The sequence below is a fragment of the Carya illinoinensis genome, chromosome 14 (genome assembly GCF_018687715.1).
Source record: "Carya illinoinensis cultivar Pawnee chromosome 14, C.illinoinensisPawnee_v1, whole genome shotgun sequence".
Classification (NCBI taxonomy): Eukaryota; Viridiplantae; Streptophyta; class Magnoliopsida; order Fagales; family Juglandaceae; genus Carya; species Carya illinoinensis.
Genome location: NC_056765.1, coordinates 28,654,255 through 28,673,785, shown reverse-complemented (window position 1 = coordinate 28,673,785; position 19,531 = coordinate 28,654,255). Strand labels below are relative to the sequence as shown.

The following is a 19,531-nucleotide window of genomic DNA, read 5'->3' as shown; positions in this document are numbered from 1 at the left end:
CAGTAATGTTGAATCTTGGAAAAGATGTGTAAAAGTTCTTTAGTTTTGTTGGGAGAGATTAGACTAGCATTGCCTCTTCCAATTTAATAATGGTCTAAGGTTAGAACTGTTGCCCAGATGACTAACACAAGAGGGGGGGTGAATTGAGTTTATTTAAAAAAAATAACAATTATAAATCAAATATACAATATAAAATATAAACAAAATACGAAACAGTAATAAATATAAAGAGTAAGGGTAAGAGAAAAGCAAACTCAGTATGTTAACGAGGTTCGGCCCCACTGCCTACGTCTCGCCTCAAGCTACCCCTTGAGGATCCCCAAATTCACTATTCAACCTCCTTCAGGTGGAGATAGAAACCTATTACACCTTTGAACAACACCGCTACAAATGATCCGTGTAGAACATCCTCTACACTTGCAATCACCTTACACGTGGTGATTTAACTATTCCCTGTATAGAACACTTTCTACACACACAAGGGTTATACACACCCTTTTACTAATACAAGAGCTGATAGTGGGTAGGTTATCAGAAAACACTCCTCAATGAGTGAAATAAGAACAATACAGTGCAAACTATATCTCTCAAAATGAACAAGGATTAAGGCTCAATGCTTAGAGAAGAGAGAATGAAAGCTTTGAATGAATGTTGTATGCTCTTGGTGTTGTAAATGTGAAACTCTCAAATGATCTATTTATAGGCATATGAGACTTCATATTCAAATTTAAAAAGATTCACATGTCAAAAACAACATCATTCACTTTTTCAAAAAATTCAAATAAAAGGTTCTTCTTTTTCAATTGTTAAAGACAACATCATTCACTTTTTCAAAAAATCAAACTTAATATTTTACTTTTGGCATATGACAAAATGAGCACACTTTCCTTTTCAAAAAATTCAAACCTAATCTTTTACTTTTTGCATATGACAAAATGAGCACACTTTACTTTTCAAATTTTTCAAACAAAATCATCTACCTTTTGTATAAGTCTAAAAAAGAATCAATCACTTTTGAAAATATTCAAATAAAACATGCACATGTGAAATATGACAATCAATCATCTTTAATATTTTCAAAGTTCAACCCTTTAATCAAGACATGCACATGCAAAAGATGACAATCAATCATCTTTTAAAATTTTCAAATTTAATTTTCAAAAATATTCATGCACATGTGGAAAATGTATTTTAATGTTTTATGATAAAATATTAATTTTGAGCATTAATCCTAATTTCGAATTTTAAGAGATTTACAACGTTACTCTATGACTTTAATGTGAACTTGTTTCCTTCTTGCTCATGTTTGGTTCTTTGATGTGCTTGATTCCATTGTGTGAACAACTTGAGCTTGAAACTCCTTTATTCTTTGAATTCATTTGTTATCATCAAAATCTATGTGTAGATTTATAATCACATGAAACTTGAAACCTTGGGTTCAACAATCTCTCCCTTTTTGATGATGACAAATACTTGATAGAACTTGAAACCTGTATTAATACTTAAGTCCCCCTGAAAATATGCGTTAGTTTTTCAAGCAAAAGTATAAATATAATTCCAAACATATATAACAAGTTTAGCAATTTAAACAATGTTAATGTTCTAGTCTAAAACTTCTCCCCCTTTTGGCATCATTAAAAAGGATCGACAGCAAGTAAATGGACTGAAGAAAACGATGCATTTAATAGTCACTGTAGATAGTTGAAAAAGGAGCCGTTCGTGACCCGACAAATGCTGCAAAGTCTCGAGGCCTAACTCTATGAATTTAGTGCAGCTGGAGATTTAAACAATCGCCTGATGTTGTTGACAACCATGATTGAAGGCTCTGAGTTGCTATAAAAAAATGATCATTTTCATCTATCGGATGTCAAAAAATAATCGCTTCTTGACCTGAGTTCTGTTTTTCCACAACGATAGAATGACTGAGCAATTCTCTTCCACTAATGTTCCAGACTTGAATCAGGAACCCTTGACGCATCAATCATCAATCTTCTCTCCTGAAGTCGTCAATACCATGATAGGAGCAGAGAACCGTTTTTCTAATAAGGCTGATTCTGATATTATTGCATAATCAAGAATGCTCAGTAGTCAATATGCTGCCTCTATTACGATCATATCTTGGAGGTTAATGGCGAGGGTGAGTGAGATTGATCATCTTAACATGCAAATATTTGAGTTACGACAGAAGCTTGCTAATAAGGATAGTGAGAATAAAAGGCTAAAGCAAGAAAATCAAAAGTTGAAAAAATTTGCAGATTGGTATGCTCATGATCTGCAACCACGAATAGAGGAGCTGGAACGAGAAAGGGTTCAGATACAAGGTCAACATCGGTAGATAACAGCAGAGGTTCATCGTTTACTAGAAAAATAGGGACAATCTACTGTTAATCTCGTTGGCTTAGTAAGAAAACTTTTGACAATGTGTGTCCAGCATATCTTGTATTTCTTTTGACTAAATAAGATTTGAAGAGACAATAGTTTGTCTTATTCTTTATGCTATCTCTATAAAATCAGTCCTGAAGTTCATCCAATCCGCATCAAGTTTTTATCTATCTCTATAACTCATCTGCATTCCTTCAACATTCTCGTTTTAAGTCTTCTATTCTTTTCTCAATGGCTCATTCTTCTAACATTTCTCTAGATCCATCCATGAGGCATTCTGCATCTCAACCTCCTGTCCTTTCTGCAGCTGCCATTGGTGCCATGTTGCAGCAAGAAAATAATAATCTGACTAATAAGTCAGATTCTGATACTATTTATGACTTGTGAGTCTTGGGACTCGCTACTCTTCCTCTATTGTTGCTTTTTCTCAGCGGCTACAAGCCAAAAATCATGAAGTTGAAAAGCTCAAAGAACAAATTGTTGTACTTCAACAAATTGTTCAAGAGTCTCATACAAGGGAAGGAATCATTCGGCAAAAGAATAAACAGTTGAAATCTTTATTAGGTTCTTCATTCCGCTTGCCGGTTCCCATGGATAAGAATGACATGATATTGTATGAAGAGAATGAGCGTCTCAAACATGAGGCTAAGAATCTCAAGTTTATGTAAAAGTATTTAAAAAATCTATCTCTATTTTTATTGAATCTGGTCTATCTTTTAAGAGATATTCATAACATGCATCATACCTATTTCTTTTCTGATCATACATAATCTATCTTCTGATAAAGGGTTTGTGAAAATATTTGCTAACTGATCGTGTGTATTTGTGAACTCTAGTACTATATCGCCTTTCTGCACATGATCTCGAAGAAAATGGTATCTTATTTCAATATGCTTAGTTCTAAAATGTTGTATTGGATTCTTTGAAAGATTTATAGCACTTGTATTATCACATTTGATTGGAATGTGATTATACATGAGTTTAAAATCTTCAAGTTGTTGCTTCATATAGAGAACTTGAGCACAACAACTACCCGCAGCAACATATTCTGTCTTAGCAGTAGATAGAGCAACAGAATTTTATTTTTTACTAAATCAGGAAACTAGTGCATGACCTAAGAAATGACATGCTCCACTAGTGCTTTTTCGATCTATTTTACAGCCAGCATAATCTGCATCTGCGTAGCTGATTAGATCGAAAGATGTGTGCTTAGAGTACCATAACCCTAGGTTAATTGTACCGCTAAGATATCTAAGAATGCGCTTAACTGCAATTAAATGTGATTCTTTTGGAGATGATTGAAAGCGTGCACATAAACACACACTAAACATAATATCTGGTCTACTGGCTGTTAAATATAATAAGCTACCAATCATACATCGATATATCTTAGAGTCAACTGGCTTACCAGATTCATCTTTATCAAGTTTAGTTGATGGGCTCATTGGTGTTCCAATTTTCTTAACATTTTCCATCCCAAACTTCTTCAGTAATTCCTTAATATATTTTGATTGATTGATGAATGTCCCACTTTTTGCTTGCTTAATTTGCAATCCGAGAAAGAATGTAAGTTCTCCCATCATGCTCATCTCAAATTCTTCCTGCATAGTCTTAGAAAAAACTTAACACATATTTTCATTAGTAGCACCGAATATTATATCATTAACATAAATCTGAATCAAAAGAATATCATCATTTTCATATTTAATAAAAAGAGTCGTGTCGATTTTTCCTCTTGAAAAACCTTTTTCAATCAAAAAACCACTGAGTCTCTCGTACCAAGCTCTAGGAGCTTGTTTAAGTCCATATAGTGCTTTTGTGAGCTTGAAAACATGATTTGGGGAAATATGATTTTCAAAACTTGGAGGTTGCTCAACATATACCTCTTCATTTATAAAACCATTTAAGAAAGCACTTTTAACATCCATTTGAAAAAGTTTGAAATTTTTATAACAAGCATATGCAAGTAGCATTCGAATAGCTTCTAATCTTGTGACTGGTGCATATGTCTCATCATAATCGATTACTTCTTCTTGATTAAAACCTTGGGCTACAAGTCGAGCCTTATTTCTAATAATGACTCCGGACTCATCTTTCTTGTTTCTAAAAACCCATTTTGTTCCAATAATAGTATGATTTTTGGGTTTAGGAACAAGTGTCCAAACATCATTTCTTTCAAATTGATTCAATTCTTCTTGCATAGCTAGAATCCAAAATTCATCAAGAAGTGCGTCATCAATATTTTTGGGTTCAATTTGAGATAGAAAAGCAGTATGATTGCAAATATTTCTAAGAGATAATCGAGTACTTACACCTCGTGAAGGTTCTCCCAAAATTTGTTCCACTGGATGATCTTTCACAAATTTCCACTGTTTGGTTGCATCTTGTATTAAATTTTGATGATCTTTCCTGATGGCTCCGTGTTGAACTTCCTCTATTGTTTTCTCTTTGTTGAGATTGAGACTTTCTGTGTTATTTATACCCCCTGTTTCTTCATCAATAGATTTCTTGGCGAGTGGATAATTAGATTCATCAAATACTATATGCATAGATTCTTGTACAGTCAAAATCTTTTTATTGAATACTCTATAAGCTTTACTATTAGTAGAATACCCGAAAAAGATACCTTCATCAGATTTTGCATCAAACTTGCCTAAATTATCCCTGTCATTCAAAATAAAACATTTGCATCCAAATACATGAAAGTAACCAATGTTGGGCTTTTTCTCATTCCAAAGCTCATAGGGAGTTTTATCTAATTTAGACCTTAGCATAACTCTATTTATAACATAACATGCAATACTTACCGCTTCGGCCCAAAAATAATTAGGCAAGTTGTTCTCATTGAGCATTGTTCTTGCCATCTCTTGAAGAGATCTATTTTTCCTCTCTACTACCCCATTTTGTTGAGGAGTTCGAGGAGCAGAAAAATTATGCACAAAACCATTTTCATCACAAAATGTTTCAATATTTTTATTAACAAACTCTTTTCCCCTATCACTTCGGATACTTGAAATAGTATAGCCCTTTTCATTTTGAATTCTCTTGCATAACTTGGTAAAAGCATTATGTGCCTCATCTTTATGAGCAAGAAAGATGACCCAAGTATATATAGAGAAATCATCAATAATAACAAATGCATAATATTTTCCTCCTAAACTTGCAACTCTATTTAGTCCAAAAAGATCCATGTGTATCAGTTGCAATGATCTAGTAGTGGAAATATATTTCTTAGTTTTAAAAGAAGTTTTAGTTTGTTTACCAAATTGGCATTCATCACAAATTTTATCTTTAAGAAAATATGTTTTTGGTAAACCTCTCACAAGATCATGTTTTGAAAATTTGGAAATAAGTTCCATGTTGGCATGACCTAGTCTTCTATGCCATAACCAACTAGTTTCATTTTGAGCTCAAAAACAAATTGCATCTTGTGGGGTAATTTCTTCAAAATCGATTGTATAAACATTGTTACTTCTAAAAGCAATAAAACAAATATTACAATCATGATCATTCAAAATAATGCATTTATCCATTTTGAAAGTAACTGTAAATCCTTTATCACATAATTGACTTATGCTCAAAAAATTATGTTTTAGACCTTCAACAAGTAGAACATCTTCAATTATGAGAGAAGATTCATTACCAATTTTACCTATTCCCACGATCTTCCCTTTCGAGTTGTCTCCAAATGTCACGTGTCCCTCTTCTTTAGATCTAAGATCAAAGAACTTAGTCTTGTCTCCCGTCATGTGTCTTGAACATCCACTATCTAAAAACCACTTGTTTTTGCATGTGAATGACTTCATGCATACCTATAAAAACAATTAAAATGATTTTTCTTGGTACCCAAGTTCTTTGGGTCCTTTATTTATTAGTATTAGAAGAAATAAGATTTTTAGGTACCCATATGGCCCTAATAGTCATTGTATGATTTCTTCTAATAGGACAAATATGATAATTATGACCATTTCTATTATAGAAATTGTAAATAGCATGTGACATATATGAATAACTTGAATGATTATAATAATAATTTTTTTTGACAAAATTATTTTTATGAAAAGAATTTTGATTATTGATTTTTGATGTAGAAGGATTATCAAAAATTTTTTTATAAGTTTTGTATTTTTGTTTTGGCATATATCCTAAACCTGTTTTATCAAAAACACATTTTTGACTACTAAGAAGTTTTTCAAAATTTATTTTTCCATTCGTAAAGTTTTTAACAATATTTTCTAAATCGATTTTCTTCTTATTCAATTCAAGATTTTCATCTTTTAAAATGATACTTTCTTTTCTTAAAATATCAATTTCATTTGTTAAAGAAGAATTTTTCTTTTTCAAAGCAGTATATTTGATACCCAATTTTTCAAATTCCTCATAAACCTCTTCTAAAACATTTTGCAATTCTTCATATGAAGGATCTTCAATATTATCAAGATTTGTTACCTCAATGTCATCTTTAACCATAAGACAAAGATTTGCTGATTCTTCATTGCTTGCTTCACTATCTGAACTATTTGAATCATCATCCCATATAGATTTCATTGCTTTCTTGCCCTTGTTTCGATCTTTTTTTAGCAGAGGACAATCTGGCTTGATATGACCAGGCTTATTGCATTTATAACAAATTAAAGTGTCATTTTTACCTGAATCTTTCTTGGAAAACTTTTTGAAGGATTTCCTCGGATGAGTTTTATTTTTCTTTAAGAACCTCTGAATTCTTCTTGTTATCACCGCAACTTCTTCATCCTTATCTTCATTTTCCTCATCTTCATCACTTTCACTTTCATGAGGAACAGCTTTAAGTGTTAAGCTCTTCTTTGGCTTTTCTTCTTCTTCTCCTCTTTTCAATGTGTACTCATGGGTGATAAGTGACCCGATGAGTTCATTGACTTCGAGTTTCTTGAGGTCTCTAGCTTCAAGAATTGCTATAACTTTTGATTCCCAACGTTTTGGTAAAGAGTTGAGAATTTTTCTTACTATCTCCACCTTAGAATAAACTTTGTCAAGATCTGTCAAACTGTTTATGATGTTAGTAAAATGAGTATGCATACTAGAAATAGATTCATCATCATTCATCTTAAACATTTCATATTCATGAGTAAGAATATAAATTTTTGATTCCTTGACTTGCGAAATTCCTTCATAAGTTACTTCCAAGTTATCCCAAATTTCCTTTGCCGTAGCGCAATTCATTATTCTATTAAACTCATTTCCATTAAGAGCATTATATAATAAATTCATATCAGTTAAATTTAAAGTATAAAGTCTATCGTCTTCACGATCAAACTCTTCTTCTTCCTTTTTGACCTCTACTCCATCAACCACTTTTGTTGGAATATAAGGTCCATTTACAATACATTTCCAGATTTCTCTACCTTGAGCCTGAAGAAATATTCTCATTCTAACTTTCCAGAATGAGTAATTATCTCCACAAAAGAGTGGAGGCCGACTGCTAGATTGACTTTCACCAAATGAAGCTGCAATGTTAGCCATAAGATCTTAACTCAAAAGATAGTTAATCTTATAATAGAGCTCTTAGCTCTGATACCAATTGTTACTGATCATAGGCCGCACCTATGTCATCTAACAATTGTACCTACCAGACTAACCGGCCACCGTCTCTACCGGTGCACCGTCACTCATGGTCGGAGAGTCTTACTTCGGTGACATAGTCACAAGAGAGAGTTCCCATGAGTGATCTGCCTGTATGAACAGTACAGGTTAACTAGCTCTGATACCAATTGTTGCCCAGATGACTAACACAAGAGGGGGGTGAATTGAGTTTATTTAAAAAAAAATAACAATTATAAATCAAATATACAATATAAAATATAAACAAAATACGAAACAGTAATAAATATAAAGAGTAAGGGTAAGAGAAAAGCAAACTCAGTATGTTAACGAGGTTCGGCCCCACTGCCTACATCCTCGCCTCAAGCTATCCCTTGAGGATCCTCAAATTCACTATTCAACCTCCTTCAGGTGGAGACAGAAACCTATTACACCTTTGAACAACACCGCTACAAAGGATCTGTGTAGAACACCCTCTACACTTGCAATCACCTTACACGTGGTGATTTAACTATTCCCTGTGTAGAACACTTTCTACACACACAAGGGCTATACACACCCTTTTACTGATACAAGAGCTGATAGTGGGTAGGTTATCAGAAAACACTCCTCAATGAGTGAAATAAGAACAATACAGCATAAACTATATCTCTTAAAATGAACAAGGATTAAGGCTCAATGCTTAGAGAAGAGAGAATGAAAGTTTTAAATGAATCTTATATGCTCTTGGTGTTGTAAATGTGAAACTCTCAAATGATCTATTTATAGGCATATGAGACTTCATATTCAAATTTAAAAAGATTCGCATGTCAAAGACAACATCATTCACTTTTTCAAAAAATTCAAATAAAAGGTTCTTCTTTTTCAATTGTCAAAGACAACATCATTCACTTTTTCAAAAAATCAAACCTAATCTTTTACTTTTGGCATATGACAAAATGAGTACACTTTCCTTTTCAAAAAATTCAAACCTAATCTTTTACTTTTTGCATATGACAAAATGAGCACACTTTACTTTTCAAATTTTTCAAACAAAATCATCTACCTTTTGTATAAGTCTAAAAAAGCATCAATCACTTTTGAAAATATTCAAATAAAACATGCACATGTGAAAGATGACAATCAATCATCTTTAATATTTTCAAAGTTCAACCCTTTAATCAAGACATACACATGCAACAGATGACAATCAATCATCTTTCAAAATTTTCAAATTTAATTTTCAAAAATATTCATGCACATGTGAAAAATGTATTTTAATGCTTTATGATAAAATATTAATTTTGATTTTTGAGCATTAATCCTAATTTCGAATTTTAAGAGATTTACAACATTACTCTATGACTTTAATGTGAACTTGTTTCCTTCTTGCTCATACTTAGTTCTTTGATGTGCTTGATTCCATTGTGTGAACAACTTGAGCTTGAAACTCCTTTATTCTTTGAATTCATTTGTTATCATCAAAATCCATGTGTAGATTTATAATTACATAAAATTTGAAACCTTGGATTCAACAAGAACACAGCCCTTTTATAGAAAAGAATAGAAAACCACTAGTCAACTTTTCAGAGGAAGTGCTCATGGATGGCGTGTGGTTAGTTGGCTGTTTTGTGCTCCTCACCCTACCTAAGTGTGAGATTTTTGTGGATAAATAAACCTAGGATCTTTAAACTATCAGTTTTCACCTTTCACCCTAAACTATCATTGTAGTCTCAAAACTACCAAAAGCACTTTGTACCCTCCATTAAGATCCGACCATCAAGTTTGTGCACAACACCTGTTTTTCATCAATTTTAGCAGTTGAGTTATACTCTTTTTTTTCCCGTCAAAGTTAGAAGTGTTTTTTCTATTATAGGAACAGTTGTTTTTTTTTAAGATCTGAGTTCCTGTAGTGAACTAAAAGAAGCAAGAAGATTGCAACTATAAACCTCATGAAAGAGAAGAACGATCAAAGTAGAAAGATAGTGTTGCAGGACTATCAAGCTTAGAAAAGTGAATCAGGAACAGATTGAATACACTGAAGTGGCCATGAAATGAGAACTCAGGATGCTAGTGCTTGTGAAAGAGGCTTTAAAAAGTTTTGGATACAAGGGGAAAAAAAACCTTGAAAGCGGAAGCAACTAGTTCATTAGTCAAGTCCCTCAAGCCACTAGAACTTGCTGACAAAGGTGGTGGTTCATACTTCTTGAAGCTGACTGTAAGCCGCTATCGCCAAGCAAGGTGGGTTAGAGCAGCAACAAGAAGAGACGTGATATTTCTCCTATTGGGTTCTTCTTACAGCAGCAAATTGAAAAAATTGGATGCAGCCAATTGCAGGTGGTAGATGTTTTAACACCGCAGACCCCTGTTTTCTGGAGTTAGAATTACTGTTCTAGACTTCTAGTTGATCTCAGACCCTTGTTTGAATTTGTTCTCTTTCCTTGAAATATCATGTAGTGTGAGAAAAGAGGTAGCTTGTATATGTTTTGCTTTTGAGGTGGTGTGCATTTGTCTAGCTTCTCCCTCAACATTTCTGCACCTTAAATGCTTTTCATTCGTTAGGAGTTCACATTGATCATAGATTTGAGTGTTCAACATATCTCTCCAAAATAGTGTTTCTGGAACTTTGGAATATTTACAAAGAGATCTACTTGGTTCAGTCCCATATTTTCTTCTATAGATACAAGAAAATGGTCTCTGTAGAGAGAGGACGGTATGTGAGAAAGTAGAGGTGGCGGAGTGGTCCTAAAGTGAGTTATATAAACCAAATGTCTTGGATTTGAAACTCTACATTCATTGTTTGAGTCATTAGGCTGATGAAACTTCATTTTGAATTATCTAAATTACACTTCGAGAAACTCTTTGTCAAGAACTTCTGAGCCCTTGGAATTAGTTGGGATTTTAAAGAAAAAAAGAAGCAGAGAGGTCAAGTTGGACCGAACATACCGCAGCCCTGGGTGCTTAGGGCAAAGGGCCCATGTCATGGAGCTAAGCCTTGCTATTATCCCTGGGGTAACTTTGCTGGGGAGGTTTGAATATTAAAATTATTTCAACTTATTACATCTGATCTAATTATTAAAGTTTTTCTAATTTTTCAAAAAAAAAAAATACAATAAAAAATTTAATTTTTTCAAATCTCAAAACAAAAATAATATCAAAAAATAATATTTTATTTAATTTTCATCTCCACTCAGTCCAAACCGTCCTCTCTAAGTTTGGATTAGCTGTGCGCATGGATTGAATACTTGGTTCTTGGTGAGCTGAGAAGAGTGAAGGACCCGTATGAAGTTATAACTGCCGTCTGATTTATATCTGCTCGGCACCTACCCTAGCATTTAGCAGAACAGCATTGAATAAAAGAAACTGATTTGATAAGCAAATTGTGTTGGCTTCCATGAATATGATTAGAATTGAAAGTGAAAACGAAAATATGTACTGGACTTGAGATTCAATCATCCAAATACCATTAAATTGAAGCACTTTAATTTTGGTCAAATGACAGACAAGGTCAACTTTTGCAGGCACCACTTCCCAACCATATGGTCTTACAAGCTGATTTCATAATGAGGAAGTATTTGCTCCAAATATCTCGTGTTTCTATTGAAGGGTGATCTCAAAGATGGTTCCATTAAGATTCCCAACCACACATCGTGTCCCAGCTACTTCAGTTATTTTCAGTCCATGCTGAATAGCTTCATTAATGACCAATGAATCCATGCTGCAGAAAGAGCGATCAGGGCATAAGAAAAAGGCAAGTTTTAGAAAAAGCTTCTGCAACATTTATGTCTTAACAATCAAGATTACGAAGAAATGCACCCTAGTACTACTTTGAGTCTTTGATCCAGATAACAAGTCAGCTACGAATTGATAAAAAGCTGGCAAAAGATTAAATATAATGATAAGATAGTGAACGTTATATAGCAGCAATGATTTGATGGTCTATATTCATTAGGACTGAACATATACTTCAATTATCGTATCAAAATTCATGGAAGGTTAAAAGTTGCAACAAATTTGCAACCATTGAACAGCAAAGATATTCACGGAAAGGAATTTACAATAGGGGTCCTGGGGTTGGATCTAAATCCTCCTAGGGGCATGAATAATCAAAGAAAGCAGCTAAGAAAGGGAGTGTAATGCAAATCATTCTGATATGCAGATTCCAGAAGTTCTACCAAATTATTTTTCCACCCAACTCATAACACAAGATGAAGATGGGATACCTAATGGGTCAGATCTTCATACTTCCCCTGATCTTTTCAAAAAAAAAGTTTGGAAACATTTAAAACAGCAGCCTAATAATTTTCCTTGGGCATTTCAATTAAATTACTCTCGATCCTACATCAGACCTAAGTATGCTTTAGGCCTTGAATTAACCATTTTTACAACCCTTTATACCACCATGTTTTAAAAAAGAGTATTTATGTAAAGTGATGTTACCTTTATAAGTTATTTTACAAAAATGGCCCTTCTTTAAAACATAGTTTATAAAAGGTTGTAAAATAGGTTGTATGTCCATCATTTTCCACAAGTTACACCTGGATATTCTCAGAATTTTCCAACAAAAATTTCCATCAGCTCAGTGGATGTGGATGTAAACAAAGAGTTTACATAGTGCAAGGGGGTTTATAATCAAGCATATCAGTGACATTGAAGTAAAATATTATTGGCTGTCAATAAAATTCACCAGATGAAGCAATTGTGAGTTACTTACATCTTAGTTCGGGATACATAGGCAAGTATGAATTTGCACCGTCCTTTCCCTCTTATTTGAAGGAGATGTTTCACGGTGTCATAAAGCAAAGGAATGCTGGATTGTTGGAAGCTTATACACTGTCAAGGATTATTTTCCTTCCCTTTTTTCACAAAGAAATTTCCTACACTTTCCCTTTTCTATTAATAACCTAATATTTTCAAATCATGGTCCTACTTAAAATAGATAAGTAAGTTACGATTATATAACATATGGTCAAGAGATGTTAAGTTCAAATCCAAAGCTTATAATAATAAATTACCAACAGGTCAGGTAAACAGTTTTGACACCAAAAAATGCAAAAGCAAAAGCAAAAGCAACAGCAATGACACGTGCAATGAAAGATAGAATAATAACTAAAAACATAAACCCATGCAAGTGCTATGACTAACATAGTAGAATCTGAGGAGGATATGGATTAACTTTCATGGTGTTCCGACTACCCAAGTTCAGAGATTAACTTCCATTTCATGTGAATTACAGCACTGGGCAAGCTCTTTTTTCTTTTATAAGTAATTCAAATTTCAGTAAGAGTGCAAAGGGGCCAACCCAAGTTCACAGGGTGTATGTGATAGAAAGCACCCGATTAGAAAGGGGGAAAACAAAGAAAGCAGCCAGTTTATTGTAGTTCTTGAAAAAAATTATAGAAGAATGAAACATTTAAGGATATATATGTCAGCTCCAAGAACTAAATCAAACCCTCCCGAATGATTTTGTAGAATTTGGTTGATCTGATCAATATTTCCCCATTCTAGCTTCTCAGCTACTAATCCTGCATACATGAAATCAAAAAGATCAGCGACTCACACAGATCTTCCAATTTGAGTCTATTTTCCTCACCAGTACAACAATTTGGATTTTCAGGAGATGCATGCAGCTCTATATTTTTCTTCAGTATCTGAAACAGGTAGTATAAATAGTCAAGATTGAAGATAACCTACCAAATGTCAAAGCATTAAAATCTAACTTCATCATCTTGCCTTGAGCACTTCATCATTATGGTCTGTCAAGACAAAATCATGGCAAAATCTGCTGCAAAGTATTCCAGTAATTCCTGTAGTTCAACAAGCAGAAACCATTATGGCTCCAAGGTCTGGATCAACAACAAAACAAAATTTTGTGGCCAATGTGTTCTTTAATCACAGTTCCTTATGAAAGTATGCCACCCACGATGTCTTAGAAAGCTGAGAACAACAAGGATGCAAGGGTTTCTACTAGTCATAACAAAATCAAATATTTTTATGGATCACGTGTTTTTGAGGATGAATAACAGATAATCCTGATGCTTGCCTAATGTAAACAAGACATATGATTGTACGTTCATCTCAAGCTTAGTCAAAGTGAGTTCCTCTGCCCTAATAGATATCTCATGTATGTACATCTTACCATTTCAAAAATCAAAGTGTCTTGTATGGTTTTTGTGTATTGGGGTAACGCCCTTTCTTGACATTAATAAAGATAATTACAAAAAAATCAAAGCATAACAGGGAAAAAAAATGTTTAAATACTTTCATGAACAAAACCTCTCTCAAAAACCCTAAGCAGCAGGTCATTTTTCTCTCTCATAATCAAACTTTAATAAATATCATCTAATTGGTTTTTTTTATGAAGGTTCGATCCATGTCATGGAGCATTTCTAATAGAGTAAACGCAACACTATTAAAGCACTGAAGACTCTTTTAAATAGCCACTTACCAACACCAGAGCCTAATTCGATAACAGAACATCCTTGGAGCATCTCAGCATTCTTTGAAAGGCAATCATTCAACAGCATGGCGCCAGGCCAAACCAATTGTCCCGTCAAATCATAATCAGCTGTTTCAAGAATAGTTAGAAACATAACTTTAAAAAAGAAAGAAAGAAATGAAGAAACTACAGTTGAATATAAACGAGTATATAAGTAACAAAGAAGAGAAAATTAAACTTTAGAATACCATATCAGAATGACAGATAGAAAACGTTAAATCATCTTAGAGGAAGCAAGAAAATTTGAATTTAAACTTAAGAGAGTTTACATCTACAAAAGCTTGACAAAGATACTACGCTGCCTACACAAAAGCTTGGAATACTGTAATGAGAATATCTTATCACCGGTCGGTCTGTTTCTTCTAAAATAACAGCCCTCCAACTAAAAACTTCCACGTATCTCTTCCATTTCATATACGATGTACCTGTCCACACGTGAAATCCCTTCTTCCTGCAGTAGCCCACTGAAGCATCCCCTAGGTTCCTCCTTCATCAACTTTCGTTCTAATTTTTTTCTGGTTGATTGATTTTTTTTTTCAATGTCTAGTGCTTTTTCTTTCTGAGTTACAGATTCCCAGTCATTCATCAGCATCAACTACGACTAAGTCGCCGGCACCTTTCACCTTCCACCTTCGGTTTTCCTTCAACCGTTCGTCATCACATAAATTGATGAACACAACACCACACTCCATAGAAACTTGCAGTTTATCCGATTAAGAAAGGGATTTAATGGTGGGTTTGTTAATGAGTTTTCCTTCAACCATTCATCACCACATAAATCGGTTTGTTAATGAGATTTAATGGTGGGTTGTTGTGAATGTGAGATCTGGAGCATTAGGGCCTTGGAGAAATTCTTTGTTGTGATTTTTTTTCCTATTTCTTTAAGGGTTGTTGCAATTGGGTTTGGGTTTTGTTAGTGGGTTTTCTTGTTCGGATTGATTAACGACATGCGATTGGATTTGCGTTTTGCTGGGAGAATGAGATGCTATTGAAGATTCGAAGAAGTTGGAGGGAAGAGACCGTGCTCTTTTCATTCGTGGGTTTTAATCATGTGTGGGTTTATACATTATGTATTTTTCTAATTTTCTTACGTGTCTGTGTTATTGGAAGGCTGATTTTCTCCCATTACCGGTTGGTCTGTTCCAAAGCGTTTCATTACTGTAATACTCTAAGCCTTCCACAAGATCCAAGATTCCTTAACTCCCCTCTCATTAGATTCTAAATAAAGGTGAAACGTCACATAAATATTTTTTTGATAATTAATCATAAACTTTATTCCCAAGAATAGGCAAAGCCCAAGTACACAGAACGTATACAAAGGAATACCTACATCTCTCTAAAAACAAAAGAAAAGCTAATACAAATTCAGGAAGTCAACATCATCCATTACAAGTGTTTTAGCCCAGACACAAAGTACTAAAGAAAAAATCCTTAAAGTTCTCCCATCAAACGTTCTTTATCTTCAAAGTATCTCTTATTCCTTTTGAGCCAAAGACACCACATCAGACAAGAAGGAATCATCTCCCATATATCAACAGCATTCTTTCTTCCCTTTAGTCCATACCAACCTGCAAGTAGATCCACCACATCCTTAGGCATCATCCAAAGTAAACCTGACCAATTAAAAATCTCATTCCACAAAGACATGGCCACTTCACAGTGAAGAAAAAGATAATTAACAGATTCTCCATCCTTCTTGCACATGACACACCAATCAGCTATGTACATACCTCTCCTCCTTGGATTATCAGTTGTCGAAACTTTACCAAGAGATACCACCCAACTGAAAAAAGCCACCTTGGTAGGAACCTTCAGTCTCCAAATATTTTTCCAAGGAAACTCAGCTCCTGTGACAGGTTAAAATTCTGTAAAAAGAAGAGATGGAGAACTTGGAAATTCTTGCAGGAACCCACAACATACTATCCTCCCTTCCCGGCATCACCTTTGAACTATAAAGTCTTCCCAAAAAAGCAGTAATGTCATCCACTTCCCAGTCATTGGCATCCCTAAGAAAGTCAACATTCCTTTGAATATTAGTATCAATACATGAGAAAAATGTTCCACAGCCGCATTTTGATCCCTTGCAAATATCTCCAAAGCCATTTTCCAAGTAGTGCTCTATTAAACAACCTCAAATTTTTTTATCCCCAAACCACCACAATAAATCAGTTGACAAACCTTTTTCCAGCTAACCAAATGAAACCTTTTTTCTTCTCCTTTACCACCCCACAAAAAATTCCGATACAAACTCTCAATTCTTCTTTCTACCCTTGCCGGCAATGCGAAAAGAGAAAGAAAATAAGTAGGAAGATTTTCTCAATCACCCCATCCCAAATAGTAATTGATTTGTGTGAACCCGCAATGGAAGACCGAGATATCTCATAGGAAGCGAAGCAATTCTGCAACCCAATATATTGGCCAGTCTGAAATATTCTGAATGGAACCCACAGGAAAATTTTCAGATTTGGATAAATTAACTTTTAACCCCAAGAGCTTCAAAACACAGCAGTAGTGCCCTTAAAGCATGAAGATGATCAGTATTAGGTTCACTACATATCAAAGTATCATCAGCAAATAATAAATGAGATACTTTTAAACAATTCCGGGACTCATCACTCACCAGAAAACCTGACAAAAAGTTACCATCCACCACCTTCTCAATCATTCTACTCAAATCATCCATAATCATAACAAAAAGGAAGGGAGAAATGGGATCATCTTGTCTCAAACCACACGAGCTATTAAAGAATCCAACCAGAGAACCATTCACAAAATTGAAAATCTCAACGACAAAACACAGTGCTGAATCCACAAACACCATTTTTCTCCAAAACCATATCTCCTAAGCAAATAGAAAAGGAAATCCAAGCTAACATGGTCATAAGCCTTCTCCATGTCTAATTTAATTTAATTAAAATTCCAGCTTCCCCCATTTTAACAGTGCTGGTGAAACGTCACATAAATATGCAAGTGATAACTAATTCTTTGGAAAGATCAGTCACTTCAGCTATAATCACGATTGCAATATAACGTGGCAACTCTGATCTGCAGCATAAGAGTAAACTGGAATCCAAAATATCTTTGTTTCACGAGTAATTTACTATATGTGCATAAATATTTTTATGTGCCAATGTAGACCCTTATTTTTTCTCACTTGCTTACCCTAGGAATGGTGATTTAAAGACACCCACCATTAGATAGTACCTAGAGTTTGAGTGTGCCATCATTTAGTGGGGCTGTTTCAAAACTCAGTGCCCACTTAGAATGGGAACAACTAATATCCTTTGGGTCAATATTCGATGGTACAAAATCCCATTCAAAAACTTGGACTTATCTGATTAGAAGAGAACTATGATACTACTACCATGATCTAAAAGAAAACTCGTGTTGTTGCCCAAAATCTATGACAGTTTCCCATGTTTCCAGTCAAATCAACTTCGTCGCCATGCTTTTAGAAGTATTCAGTTTAGTTTCCAGAGTAGCAATCATTTTTCTGTCTATTCTACATCAACATGCTAAAGAACTTCCAGTTGAATCATTAGAAATTAACACCAGAAATGCTTCAAACAAACAATTAAAAAAAGAAGAAGAATAGAATCCAGCCAACAGGCAAAAAGCTTATGCAAAATGAGACCACTGTAGCGTAAACGATGAAGTTATTACATTTATATTTAAGCTCAGTCCATTCGTCCTTAATACAAAAAATCAAATCAAATCAAAAAACAAAAATATTTCTAACCTAAAAAAACTACAATGAGGAAGTAAATTAATTACTAGAAGAAGAAGCTTACTAGAAGCAGAGTGGAGGCAAAATAGTTGAATAACTTGAGACCCAAATGTAAAATTCGTTAGCTGGTAACTGCACATTTTTAACATCATTTTACTACTAATTAATAGCCAGTAAAGAACAGAAAGATTATTTAGAACAGAGAGAGAGAGAGAGAGAGAGAGAGAGAGAGACTCGTCATTGATGAAGAAAGATTGGTCCAAGCAAACTATCTCGTCCTCGTCTTCTTCTCCTTCCATGTCCAACGAGAACTCTTCTTGCTTCTGTGTTCTCTCCGTGTTGGAAAAAGCCAGAACTCAGAAGCGTTTGTTTGCCGAATAATGATTACCTTATCACTATTTTACCATTTTTTTATTATTTTTTTAATATTTTATAAAAAAATTTTCTTTTACTTAATAATTAAACAAGTTATTATTACTAAAATTATATTTTTTTAATTTTTTTTAATAATTAAGGATGTTAAAAAATTATTTAAAAAAATAATAAAAAAATAAATATATTATAAATAATAAAGTAATGATAAACGAATGATAAGTATATCATTAGCCTTGAAAATTTTAACAACATTAAATTAATATAAAAAGATTTAATTTATTAGAAGAATTAAAAATTAAAATTAAAATTTTTTATAAATTAAGATCCCGATCGAATGTTGAGCTAAGTTCTTTATAAATAGTAATAAATTGAGATGGTGAGTTTTGTGAATCCCATCTAAAATGAATTTAGATAGATTTAAATATTAAGATGAATTTAAATATATTTATTAGAAATTAAAAAAATGTTATGGGTCCCACATGTGAATAGGTGTTGAGTTAAAAAAAATTATAAGTTCCATATGTAAAAGAGGTGTTGAATGAAAATGAATTTAGTAATTTGACAGTTGAATATTTAGATGTTAGACTCAACTTAAAATTAGACTAAACTAAATCCAAATTTCAAACAGAGTAAGTCTTGCAATATCAATAAAGTATAAATGTGGCGCAAACTGACTTTCAAGTATAAGAACTTCCCTAAAATAGATTTGGGAGGAATGAAAAACAATTCCTCAAAATATTTATAGTGTCTTTTTTTATATAAATGAAAAAAAAAATTGAAAAAAAAATTATCTTAAAAATTCTTATTTATAAGCCATATCAATATCTACTAACTCCAAATATTTTTATTATATTTATTTAACACGTCTAATGAGAAGAATAAATAATAAAATAAAGAGTTACTGAAATATTTATTATGAAATATTTTATATTTTTATTTTGGCGACATACAAGAATTTCTAATTTTTTTAACATATATATTAATGTAGGTAT

General features: G+C 33.4%; 1 protein-coding gene across 1 annotated transcript; it reads right to left on the bottom strand.

Annotated features, from left to right (window-relative positions):
* Window positions 1–11,379: 11,379 nt before the first annotated feature.
* LOC122294999 (protein N-lysine methyltransferase METTL21A) lies at window positions 11,380–18,549 on the bottom strand. The gene is made up of 8 exons (XM_043104004.1): window positions 18,399–18,549; window positions 18,229–18,296; window positions 14,387–14,506; window positions 13,672–13,745; window positions 13,532–13,589; window positions 13,362–13,463; window positions 12,653–12,764; window positions 11,380–11,656 (listed from the first exon to the last, which is right to left on the bottom strand). The coding sequence occupies exons 1-8, from the start codon at window positions 18,461–18,463 to the stop codon at window positions 11,536–11,538; spliced, it is 720 nt and encodes a 239-aa protein (XP_042959938.1). The 5' UTR covers window positions 18,464–18,549; the 3' UTR covers window positions 11,380–11,535.
* Between the last annotated feature and the right edge of the window lie 982 nt (window positions 18,550–19,531).

Coding starts and splice junctions, on each gene's coding strand:
- LOC122294999 (XM_043104004.1), bottom strand. CDS start 18,463: ATGGAAGGAGAAGAAGACGAGGACGAGATAGTTTGCTTGGACCAATCT. Junction 14,507..18,228: donor TTGCCTCCACTCTGCTTCTA/GTAAGCTTCTTC, acceptor TTCTTGAAACAG/CTGATTATGATTTGACGGGA. Junction 13,464..13,531: donor AAATCCAAATTGTTGTACTG/GTGAGGAAAATA, acceptor TCATGTATGCAG/GATTAGTAGCTGAGAAGCTA.